At 32.0% G+C, this 13,733-nt stretch overlaps 1 protein-coding gene across 1 annotated transcript; it reads right to left on the bottom strand.

Moving 5' to 3' along the window:
• Window positions 1-450: 450 nt before the first annotated feature.
• Window positions 451-3,528, bottom strand: LOC139505180 (uncharacterized). The gene is made up of 4 exons (XM_071294947.1): window positions 3,090-3,528; window positions 2,080-2,148; window positions 1,257-1,344; window positions 451-830 (listed from the first exon to the last, which is right to left on the bottom strand). The coding sequence occupies exons 1-4, from the start codon at window positions 3,445-3,447 to the stop codon at window positions 770-772; spliced, it is 576 nt and encodes a 191-aa protein (XP_071151048.1). The 5' UTR covers window positions 3,448-3,528; the 3' UTR covers window positions 451-769.
• Between the last annotated feature and the right edge of the window lie 10,205 nt (window positions 3,529-13,733).

The following is a 13,733-nucleotide window of genomic DNA, read 5'->3' as shown; positions in this document are numbered from 1 at the left end:
TTTACGAATATCGTGTTCGTTTAAAATAATTCTGGCTGACCGTTTTTGCAATTTTAGTAAACTATTAACTAAAATCTTGATAAAGTTTCCCCATACTGAACAGCAGTACTCCAAATGTGGAAGAATATACGCATTGTAAAATAGAATTCGTGCATTATGATTCAAGTAGTTCTTGATTCTTTTTAATAAAGCTAATGAAGAATGAACTTTTTTGATTATATGATAAATTTGATCATACCAAAAAAGAGTACAATACTATCTATTTATTATTCATGCATTTCAATGGTTTTTGTTTGATCATATCTTATTAAGATAGATTAAAAAAAAAAATGTCCGTCGCATGATATTTATATATAAGGTACTAGTGTTATTTTTATTTACATGATCCAGCAAAATTTTAAATGAATACATTACTTTCCAAACCAAATCCAATACATAAAGATCCTAATAGTGAGTAAGTAAAATAGTGCAACAGACATCCCTATCTCGACAAACCATTGAAAATGTACAAATCAGAATGTGTTGTTTCTTAAATGAGAAAACTGTTAGATTCATCTGAATCTGTTATCTACTGTCTATCGATGGAATTTGCCATGCTTTTTATTGTTTATTTTGTCTCATTTTTGTTTTTGTTCTCTTTTGTCCTGAAATTTCCTTCTCGACTAAACACTATTTAGCATCCAATATATTTTATATTTTAGTACTAAACAGTAGAATATGAAAGAAATGATTTATTTTGTACGATTAAAACTTTTAAATGTCAATCTGTTTAATGTATTTTCACACTCAATCTGCTGTCTCTCTGTTCAGGTTCAACCTTTTTACCGTATCTACAAATATCAGATTAACATGTAAAATACCAATCAGGAATCATCGACGGTAAAACTTTCTTATATCGTTATGTTCTTTAATGTAGTAGTTGTTACTTATTATGATTTTCCTCAATCTCGTTAGCCTTTTGAGTCTATAGTCATTTGAAGTCCATTGGGTTATAAGTTATATTCAATGCATTCAAGAAACTTTGGCTCTATTAACTTTTTTTCTTTAAAATTATTGACAAAAATTTCTCCAATGCATCTCATTTTTAGATATAGTTGAAATATATCATTTGAAATACCGTTCTTGAATGTATTCTATGAAAATGCTAACGATGTAATGAAATTTGAAAAATAACTTTGGATAATGTTTTTCAATTTTGCTATGTTCTGTTTCTGAATGTAAGTTTTATGGGTTGGCCTTAATGATGTTTAACTTACCCACAACAAAAACAACAAATACAACAAACTATGATTATGATCAGAAGAGGTGCCAGAACGGACGTTGTTGCCACGAACCATGGTTCAGCTGTAATAAAAAAAAACGTTAGTACGGCAGAACTTGAGTTATTGATAAATGAGTGTGTAATGCCACTTTCAGTACTTTTGTGCTATTTCATAATGGTCAGGTTAACAACATTAACGATCAAAGTACTATTAATTATGTCAATTCTTTAGCTGCTATTGATTTTTTTTTTTAAAACAAATTCTCAAAATACCAAAAACGGCATTCAACATGCATAAGGCAGCAACCATTTGATTTTCTGGGGGGGGGGGGGGGGGGGGGGGGTATGGTTTTTTTTTGGAAAAAAAAGTTTGTTTCCAGTTTTTGGAGAAAAAAATAATTTGTTTTTGATTCTGAGAAAAAAAAAATTGTTTGTTTCACCCTCAGCTGCCACTATATGTAAATGCTAAAATTGAAAGAAAAAAAATTGCTTTCGACTTGTCGCGAAAAAAATAGATTAAAAACAGTTTGTACAGAAAAAAAAAACCATAGCCCCACCATCCCCCACCCCAGTTTTTTTGTAAGTTCATTTCAGCTGATTTATGATTATAAAAAAAAGAAGATATGGTAAGATTGCCGAAGAAACAACTCTCCACGGGAGACCAACATGACACAGAAATTAACAAGTATAGGTCACTGTACGTTTGTTGTGTAAAAGAGGATATTGTAGTTGTCCGAATTTTGACAAAAAATAGATTGATAGTTTCTAAATATACGGTTTAAAACTAAGCATTTTTTTTAATTTTATGACTTACTTACTTATTATAATCTTGGTTTTGTCTGGTGATGTTGTAAATAACTTAGTTGTCCAAGACACTGGTGTTATTGCTAAAAATTAAAAAAATATTTCACATTGTTTATAAATACATAAACATGTTCTTGCACTTCATGGATGAATACAAAGGTAATAATTTAGTACTTTCAAATGTTTATCTAATTTTTTTCAGTCTTTTGGTTGATTTAATAGTGTTTTTTTTTTTTTTTTGCTTTTTTTTAAAATTTATTTACATATATGACGTGGCTCTGTACTTATACATACCGCCACTGTGATATTGTACTATGGTACATTTGGTTTTTTTTGTGTCTTAAAGTGTTGCTAATATGCTTGATCTATATGCCATTTTGTGCTTCTTTATTTCATACTTGTTTGATTTTTAGTGATAAAGATTATAACACAATGTTAGAAAAACATGTCATGCAACATCCACGAATTCCAATCAATTAAATGTCATTAATATAACTGTTTATGCAAGATTTATAATTCTCTATGGACTATTCGCCCTTATTCATAAAACTGCTTACATCAATCATACACTAATTTAGTGTTTCGGCTGTACCCTTATTTTTGACACTTTTACCAATTATGTATGTTGTTTTGTTTACACATCGTTGTCAATATAATGGATTTGATGCAACTGTCATACAAGTGTGAGGTTTAGCTAGCTATAAAACCAGGTTCAATCCATCATTTTCTACATAAGAAAATGCCTGTATCATTCAGGAATATGACAGTTGTTTGAAGTGTTTGTTCTTTTGATTGTGCCATTCGATGAGGGACTTTCCGTTTTCTCGGAATTCAGTATTTTTGTATTTTTAGATTTTTTTGCATTATTTCATTACTTAATCTGTTTAAATAATAATAAATTTGTATGCTAAGATAATGTATGCTATAACGCCTAATGTTTTTATTCTGATCAATACATTTTGTTTTTCTCCTTTGAAATAATCTCAATTATTGATTCTTTGTTTTTAATTATTAATCAATTTACCAGTTTCACAACATTTTCCAGTAAATCTTAGTGGACACTGACACTTGTTCTGTCTAAAAACACCATTCACACACGTTTTTCCACATGCTTGCTCGTCAATTAATTCCTTGACTGTAATATTACAACCTGCTGCACATTTTTCAATGGTTGAATAAGAAGAATTACAGCACAACTGTGTCAATCTCCTAGAAGTGCCACCACCACAGGACGAGGAACAGTTTGACCAATTTCCCCACTGACTCTTATGACACTGGTTCCCTGCAGAACCGCTGCATTGAAATACTGCATTGCAAACCATAAATGCAGAACTCAAAACTACCAAGATAATTATTTTGTTCTGTGTATAAAATGTTGTCATTTCGAAGGCCGGCCGTATTATTGTATGTCTCAAAACAGCCGCCTTTACGTGTAAGGTAAAACTTATAACGGTGTTATTTACTTTCCGACTGTCTAAAGAATGACACAAAACATGACGATTACGTGTATATGTGGATTTAGTTTACAAATTATATCTAAACTGTTTAAACAAGTTTTGTTGTTACTCCTGTATTCAGGATATTCTATCTTTATGTTGTTAATCTTTTGTAAATATATGCTTTCATTATCTGTCTATTAGTACAATCTTTTACCGCGCAGACCCCATACTGCTAAACCTACAAAATCCTACAAACAAGAGTGTCATTCCAGAGACGATTAAATGACAGAGATATACAGGTAATGAAAGAAATGAAATGATACCCCCAACATGGAAAAAATGAAACAATTCCATCGAGAAAACTTATGGCTAAGTTTTAAATTAAAAAAAAATGAAGAAAACAATATGACCTGAGACAGCGGTGTAATAGTACAACTCGAGAACAAAGTTGCGGTGGTTTAACTCAAAAGATCTGTATGCGGCACAAAAGCAACTAACATAAACCAATAAACACAAAGCACCGTGATAAGTGTAGTAACAGTCACTGAAGTTAATTCTAAACCAATAACAACTTTTAAATTGATAGTGTTCTCCAAGAATTTTTAATTTTAGTTTCTTGTGTATAATTCAGAGTTTAGTATGACGTCCATTATCACTGTACTTGTATACATATTTTGTAAGGGGCACGCTGAAGGACGCCTACGGGTGCGGGAGTTTCTCGCTACATTGAAGACTCATTGATGGCCTTTGTTGTCTGCTCTATGGTCGGGTTGTTGTCGCTTTGACACATTCCTCATTTCCTTTCTCAATTTTATTTCTACGTTTGTTTGTTTTTTATCCATATTTGTCCCCATAATTTGTTGATATTGTTCTCTTTCGTTTTTCGACTTGTGAGTTTAGATTCCGCCCTTTGACTCCCTCTGGTAAACAAACTGAAGAAGTAACTGTAACTAGTGATTTATTTTATTATGCTTTACATATTAATATTTTTTCAATTATATCACACATTTTTCTTTCTGTTCAGGTTCAGTTTTTCGTCCATATCTACAAATATCCAATACACCTTTTAAGAAATTAACAAAAAATATATATCACAAAAATACTGTAATCAAAAAGGTAAGTCCCTTATCAAATGTCAAAATCAAAAACGACTTGGTACAGGCGTATATTTTGTAGATTGGCATGGCTCTATTTGTATAAACTTAGCCTGATATATCATCAAGAAAAGTTGGCCATTGACATGTTTAGACCTTTTGGTCGTCAGAAATGCCACCTTATTTGAAAAACTTTGAATGTAAACACTATGCTCTCAAAATTCCATGCTAATATTTATGCAAGAAACACCTTTGATCTTACGTCGTCAATTTTGTTATCAGCCAAAATACTGGTATGAACTAATTGATCGAGTTTATGTGATGAAACTTGTCGAAAGTAAAGTGTGTACAAAAGGTTTTCCTATGGTATTTTTCTATGTATGCATGCATTTTCAATATGTTTCATGCTTCCACTTACTCATTAAAAATCAGATATGGAATAGTCAACTTACTCGCAACAAACCCGACAAATACAACAAAATAACATCATCATCAAAATAGTTCCTAAAACAGATGCTACTACTAGAAACCACGGTTCAGCTGCAACAAAAGTTAATACATAAAGGTGAATTTATTGTTAACGATGTTATAGTATACCGCTGTTCAAAATTCATAAATCGATAAAGAAAAAACAAATTACACATGAACTAGCCGTGGTCATCTATAAAACGGAATAGAATGTGAACACTGGTAGTGAAAGAAGGGTAAACCATTTGGTAGACGGGTTTCTTCTACAAAAACTCATTTATACCGCTAAAAACTATTATTAAAATATTATTTTAACATATAATCTGAAACCAACACAAGATTTGGTCGTGGAATTTGTTACTCGAATGATTTTTTAAGAAGATGTACAGACAATTTGAACCGTTATTTTCGAATTGTGTGCTGAAAGATGTTACCTTTTATATGACGTCATCAGACATGGTCGCCTTTTTACATGACGTCGCAATATGACATACAGAGAAAAGCACAAAAATTGACGTTATAATCTAATTGAGACCAATGGAGAACTCAGATCAAACATACCACACGCTGATTAGGTAAAATATCCAACTCGTCAGGAAAAGGTTAAATCGGATAAAGATACCATAAACATTTTTACTGGCGTTGCTGCCAAGCTTTTCGTCTTATCAATATAATATATAATCAATTACTTACGTTTTTTACAAGTGTATCCCTTGAAAAATGCCATACATGAACATTTACCATTATTGCATTTACCAAATTTACAACCTTGTTCACATTCATCTAAAAGTAGGAAAAAAGGTATAATTAAAAACAAATTGTGCAGAGAACAATTGAAGGTCTTTCCACCAAAAAATCATTTATTTTGATATGAAAATATTCAAACGATTTGAAAATGTCATTTCCAAAGTTGGATGACATCAAAATAAAAGCAACAGTAGTATACCACTGTTCGATATTTATAAAATCGATTCAGAAAAAAACAAATCCGGAATACAAACTAAAACTGAGGGAAACGCATCAAATATAAGAGGAGAACTACGGCATCTGACAGTGAGCTGATTCCAAAAATATATTATTTCTATACAATTTTTTTTAAATAAGGGAGATAATTTGTTACTTCCGTATTGAAAATTGTCAATTCCGGTTTTATTGTTAGATTACTGATTCCAAAAATAGCTACTTCCAGTTTACACGGGGTCACTTCTAGTTTCTTTTTAAAGGTCATATGGTTTGCAACTTAATGCACAAAGTCCCACAGCGTTCTCATGCATACATATTAAGTAAAAGCAGAGGTCAAAATCTAGAACGTCATATTAACCTATATCCTTGAGCTCAATTTCAAGGTCATAAACCAAAGACATCACATCAAAAGACCTTAGGCGTTAATTATATTTGATTAATGGTTTATATCACCATCATAAGCATGAGTTGTAATAAAAAAGGGGAGAAAATTATAATCAAATGTTTGCGTACCCTTTAAACCATTATGTTTGTGTTACGAAATGTCAATTAAGTAAAAAAGAATACACTCAACATCCCACCAGAACGTGCAGACAACATGTTTTTCACTGCAGTCCACCGTCTTCCGTCTGGTGATGAGAACAGACGCAGTATTATGCTAAGACTATCGAGTCTGATCGACCGAGATGACATTCTAAAGGCAGCCATAAAATTACCGCCTCGCTCAGGATATAGTGTCGTACCAGATCTACCACCCAGTCTCTCCGTTCGCCGAGGTGAACTTTTGAAGGAACGACGGGATTTGTCACCAGAATCTAGAAGGAAAACCAAATTGGTATACCTACGAGATGCTCCATTTCTGAAGCTTGTCACCAAGCGTTCATAGATAACAACATTAATTTACAATGTGCATTATAAAAGTTTGTTTTTTTTCAGTTAATCTATATTTGAACTATGTGTTATTTACATTTATTGTCATTATCTTTGTACTTATATTGAAATCCTTTGATATTTCAAAAGAATTTATTCCAACCTTATTTGTCTGGCCTTGTGTTTATATAAAATTTCTAAATTGTGTATTGCCTGGGTGTCCTCGTCGAGGTCCACGTTTTTAAAAATCAGCTGTTTGAATCACATGATTTGTTTGTACAATTGAAATATACAAGTGCTCTCAACGTGGTCCGTGTTCAAAAAACAATAACAAAGATGGCGACTCCCATGCGCCTGGAAATTTCTTGTAACCCCAAAGTGTTTAAGGTGAAATCACCACACACTACAATAGTTACAGGCATGTACTTGATTCATAAATATGGCCGCTCGGTAAGAACAACTTGGCAAGTATGAGCTTTGACAAATTTATGTCAAAGCTCATACTAAACTGATAGAAATAAAGAACTCCTTAGACTTGGTAGATGTCTGGAGAGCAAATAACCCAGACAAGAAAAGATATACATGGAGAGGCCCAGAACATAAACAAAGTCGTTTAGACTATTTTCTGATATCCACTGATTTTGAATCCTTAGTAAATAAATCTGATATAGATATTAGCTATCGTTCTGACCATTCTCCTGTTTCTCTCAGTTTAAAATTTTATAACCAAGAAAGGGGGAGGGGTACTTGGAAATTTAATAATAGCTTACTACATGATACTTATTATGTGGCTGAGATTAAAAAGTGTATATCAGACACTGTTAATCAATATAACCTATCAAATACTGGGGAAGAAACAGAATTATCTGTAAACCCCCATATATTTTGGGAGTTATTAAAATGTACAATAAGAGGGAAAACTATCTCTTATACTTCCTATCTAAAAAAATAAGTCAAAGGGAAGAATCTGAACTTGAACAACAATTAAACATTTCACAAAATAGATATGACCTACACAAAGATCAGGAACTAAAAACTGAAATTCAAAACATAGAGGAGAGTTTAAAAACATTAAGAGAAAAAAAAATGGAATAATTGCTAGAGCAAAAGCAAAATGGGAAGCAGAAGGAGAAGGAGAAAAATGTACAAACTCCTTTTGTAATTTAGAAAAAAGACATTATAATGAAAAAATTATTCCTAAAGTTATCAATGAGAATGGAGATGAAATCTTTGATCAATTCAAAATATTGGAAGAACAGAGAAAATTTTATCAAAATTTATACCCATCTAAAAATGCATTTTGTAAAATGGAACATGAAAATATGTTTTTCAATAAAAATAACTCTTTTATCAATTGTTTATCAGAAGAACAAATGTTAGAAGCTGAGGGAAAAATATCAACTCACGAATGTCTGAATGCCTTAAAAAACATGAAAAATAATAAATCACCAGGGGTAGATGGGTATACAGCAGAGTTTTATAAATTTTTCTGGAATGACCTTAAATTCTATTCAATTAATTCCTTTAATTATAGCTTTGAAGAAGGCTCATTATCAATTTCACAAAGACAAGGCATTGTTACATGTATCCCAAAAGAAGGGAAATCTAAGTTTTATTTAAAAAACTGGCGACCTATCACCCTTTTAAATGTTGATATGAAAATATGTTCCGCATCCATCGCAAATAGAATTAAACCTTTGCTCAAACATATTATTAGTGAAACACAGTTAGGATTTATTAAAGGTAGATACATAGGGGAATGTACAAGACTTATTTTTGACTTAATAGAAAGAACTGAAGAAGAAAATATACCTGGACTTCTACTCCTTTTAGACTTTGAAAAAGCATTTGATACTCTTGAATGGTCATTCATAAATAAAGCACTTGAATTCTTAGGTTTTGGTCCAGATTTCTGTAATTGGGTAAAATCTTTATATTTTAATATCGAAAGTTGTATCATAAATAATGGTCATTGCTCTAGTTTCTTTAATATAGAAAGAGGGGTCCGTCAAGGGGATCCTTTATCCCCTTACCTTTTTATACTGGCTTTGGAACTTATGAGTGCAGCAATGAAAAATAACAGAAAAGTGGAAAGACCAAATAACAATATACCTAATTGGGAGGAATAGCTATCAAAGGTACCAGGATTATACTTTTATACGCCAGACGCGCCTTTAGTCTACATAAGACTCGTCAGTGACGCTCAGATCAAAATAGTTATAAAGCCGAACATTCAAAAGGGAAACTCAAACACATCAAATAATTGATAACAACTGTCATATTCCTGACTTGATACAGGCATTTTCTTATTAGACAATGGTGGATTAAACCTGCTTTTATAGCTAGTTACACCTCTCACTTGTAAGACAGTCGCAGAAAAGAGTCTTGATTGTTATATCCCAAAAAACTACAAAATTTTACCAAAAACATGATACTTTATACTTAAATAATAGCACTGACTACCGGGATTGGATTACCCTCGAAATGAAACTGACAACAAATAGTGTCATGGATCCTGTGGTTTTAAAATCTCATCAAGATATCAGGTTTAAATTCAAGTATGCTCTGAGGTCAAAAACAGCTCTTTGGTCAGATGAATACAAAAGGTACCGGTGTTCAAAAGTTATAAATCATTTGAGAGAAAACAAATCCGGGTTATAAACTAGAACCGAAGGAAACACTTTAACTTAAAGGGAAAAACAAAGGAACAACAGGAATTATGAAGAGCAACAAAAACAAACGCAAACATACATAAAAAGGCTTATTTTAACAACTGTCATATTCTGACTTGATACATTTCATTGTAAGAAAAATTGTTGGGTTGAATCTTGTTGAATTACTAGCTAAACCCGTTTAATGACAATGATAACTAATATCGCTCAAATGACAACACTTCGTGACAGAAATACAGCACAAACGCATGCAAGAACATTCTAAACAGAGATACGCACACATAATACAAAATTCGAAACAAAATGCAAACTGCCGGACAACAACGAACATATACTATCAATGACAGACACCACAGTGACGCGCTTACGTAACTAACATGCAATCTCTAACTTGTTATAAAAAGGCAATTTTTAATTCGCACTCGGTATTACACTCATGTTCATAGATATGATAACGATGGTATCGAAAGACAATTTTGTAATTATTTGGACACCCATCCTTAAGATATCACCAGCCCAGTGGTCAGCACTTCGCCGTCCACATAAATATCAATTATTTGGTCATTTTTATCAAATTCCTGTTTACAAAACTAAGGATTTTCTTATCACAAGCATAGCTTAACTTGGACCCCGTTCACACAAGGACAATTTTATCGATTTAATCTAGACCGGTTCACTTTAGATCGGTTTAAGCGCCAATGTGAACGCTTTGAATCGATCTTCAATTGGTCTAAACTAAAACACTAAAAGAGGTAGTTTAGTTTGAATCGATCTAAAGTAAATCGAACATACTTTAAATGTGAACGCAGAGATCGGTTTAAACTAGTACGATTGAATCGAAAATAACGTATGCACATGTATAGCGGCAAAACTATTTCAGAGGTTACTTGTTTAACCCATATTTCTCTGTAAAAAAACTTTAAAAAAATTGTCTTCACCGTAGCAGTTTAAGTAGATTTGTGAAACCTCTGTCTACTTTTCTTATGCCAATGGGTTTTCTTTTCTTTTCAGGAACCGCAGTATTGATCAGTATTTCGTCATGTTGTAATTTCGTTGCTACGGTTATTTTTTTTCTAAATTAAAGAAAACTGTAATAACACCAGTATCAAACTTGTGATTCAAGAGAAACAATAACTTTATCCAATTTTTTCTCAAGTCTGTGTATCAGTGTATCAACACATGCATGAATTTGATATATCAGTTCTATTTATACACAATGTTTACAGATTTACGGATAAAAAGGTTAGATCGATTGCGTTTTTAATTGTAGTGTGAACGCAGTGGTTCAGATTAGACCGATAGAGATCGTTCTGATTAAAGATAATACGAACGCTAAATTAAATTTAAAAAATGCTAGTGTGAACGGGGTCTAAGTCGTATTCGGCACAACGTTTTGGAATGTTGAGCCCTTAATGCTCTTCATTTTTGTACTTGTTTGGCTCTATAACTATTTTGAACGGAGCGTCACTAACGAGTCTTACATATACAAAACGCGCGTCTGGTGTATTAAATAACTCATCAGTGACGCTCAGATCAAAATATGGCAATGCCAAAATAATCGAAAACTTATTCAAAATACAATAGTAGATCTAACACTCATCAAAGATAAAAGGCTTATGATTTTGTGACATTAATTTTCATTTTCATCCTTTAAGTACCAAGTCAGGAAAATGTCAATTGTTATCATATAGTTCATTTCTCTGTGTGTTGAATTGTCAATTGTTTTTTTTTTTTTTTGTTTCACTTAAGTATTTCTTGTTTTCCTGCTATAGTTTCTGTCAGTTTATGGTTGTAACCCGGATTTGTTTTCTCTTAATCGATTTATGAATTCGTACAGCGGAATAGTTATGTTGCCTTTATATAGAATCCTAATAAAAGTTTCAGTATAACGCCAATAACTGTTTTATAATAAATATTTAACTTTTGTGAAAACGTATATAAATGGCTTGTGATCCTAATTTTTTCCTGGTGACTTGGTGGCGTATTTTGAATAAATATTATGATAATTTAACTGTTTTGTTATTTTCCTTCATAAAAAGGAGAATAAGTCGAAAACAAATTGACAACGTTAATGCAAAGATAAACCTGGACAATAACCAAAAGGCAAACAACAGTTTTCCAGGTCGTTGTCAGTTTGTTTTCGTATTATGAGTTTTAATGACTCTTTTGTATCTTTCACTTCTCTTTTACGAAACACAACATAGAAACTAAGTATTTAAACTCATAACAATGGCGGTGATCTTAGGAGCTCTAGAATAGTAAGCAGATCGTGTGACAAAAGGATGTTCAAGTTACTAGTGTTAGATTTTTAAAAACATACTCGAAGAAAATAATTTGCCAAGATTGAATCGCAAAAGCTAAATTAATAATTTACTTAACTCCGAGGAAAATTTAAAACTGGAAGAACCTTATCATATGAAATGGATCACGAATCGCTAATAGACTTGTTATGTTAGTTTTATAAAAAAAAAAAAAACCAATGTATATAGCTTACGTCTTGGAGCCTTACTTATGCCTGGTGAATTTGTGAATCCTGCAGTCGTCATTTCTAAAAAAAAAAATTTATGTAAATCATCTTGTTAATAAAGTATTTCTTTGTTTAATACAAACATTAGCGAATTATACCTAAATAAACAAACAAATCCGAAATGCGTTAGACAATGACAAAACATTGTTTACATATATTTTTGTTTTTATACCTATTTAATTATAAGCTAGTATTACATATTTGCATGTTTAGAAAAAGTCACATCTGTTTATAACATGGTACTTCTCACTTAAGGTTATCTTATTTGTTGATTTTCATTCAATTACTTTAAAATTACCTACCAGTTTCACAACATTTCCCTGTGAACATATATGGACATTGACATTTGGTCTATTTAAATACACCATTTATGCACGTCTGCTCACATAATTTTGTTTAAACGTACTCATTTCTCGTAACATTGCAGTTTGTTGCACATTTTTCAATTGTTTTATAAGATTTATTACAGCACAGTTGTTTAAATCTTCGAGAGGTTCCACCGCCACATGACGAAGAACAGTTTGACCAACCTCCCCACTGACTTAGACTACAGTATGGGTTTACGCCACCGGTACAGTCAAAAACAGCATTACAAACCACAAATGCAGAACTTATAATTACTAGGACTGTTATTCGGATGTTCATGGTCTAACGCTATACGTATTCAGTGTATATATAAATGTCTCACCACCTTATGATGTAATATAAATGCGAACTAACATAAGTAGTAATTTAAAAGGGAAAAGTCAATACTAAAAATTCCATTCTCAATTTTACAATTATTATTTTCCATTTTCTGATATCCAAGCGTTTAAAAATGATAAAGCATGTAATATACAAAAATGTTATTTACTGCAAAATATCAGATGTGCATTGTTTGAACATATGGTAAATGGACAAATGTGACAGATGTGTATTTACTAAAATGCTTTGATGATTTATACTTTATGCTACCGTTTATAAGTACAATTTTTCTTCAATTTTTAAAGCATTTGAAGTCATCAACTGATACTCTACAGAATCTACACTCCGATCAAAATAAAAAGTTGTACAACCGAAACTGTTGATAGTTCATGTACTTTAAGGGGGCTCGCAGGTATAAATCAATACATTTTTTAATATAGGTTTTCGCTATATTTCTCTATAAATCAACATTATCATATACTTAATATGGTGAAGTTGAAATCATCCCTTCGTAAATTTTACGGACGCCATCACGAGTTGGTTGACCGTTATGGAATGACCGTTTCACAAATGATATCGGATATGCTCCTTACGTGGTAACTACAATCCCTTTCCCTTTACTTGATTTGTTATCACATAAGCAACACGACAGGTGCCACATGTAGAGCAGGATCTGCTTACCCTTCCGGAGCACATGAGATCACACCTAGTTTTTGGTGGGGTTCGTTTTGTTAATTCTTTAGTTTTCTATGTTGTGTCATGTGTGTTATTGTTTGTCTTTTTATTTTTAGCCATGGCGTTGTCAGTTTATTTTAGATTTATGAGTTTGACTGTCCCTTTGGTATCTCTCGTCCCTCTTTGATAGAAAAATGGAGAAAAAAATGGGGTCACCGTTCATTAAGCTCACAATCTGCCACCGAAAGATGCATACATTTTTGTTAATGTCCTTTT

This window comes from Mytilus edulis, chromosome 1 (assembly GCF_963676685.1).
Source record: "Mytilus edulis chromosome 1, xbMytEdul2.2, whole genome shotgun sequence".
Lineage (NCBI taxonomy): Eukaryota > Metazoa > Mollusca > Bivalvia > Mytilida > Mytilidae > Mytilus > Mytilus edulis.
The sequence above is the reverse complement of the archived record's forward strand: the minus strand, read 5'-3'. Positions and strand labels throughout refer to the sequence as shown.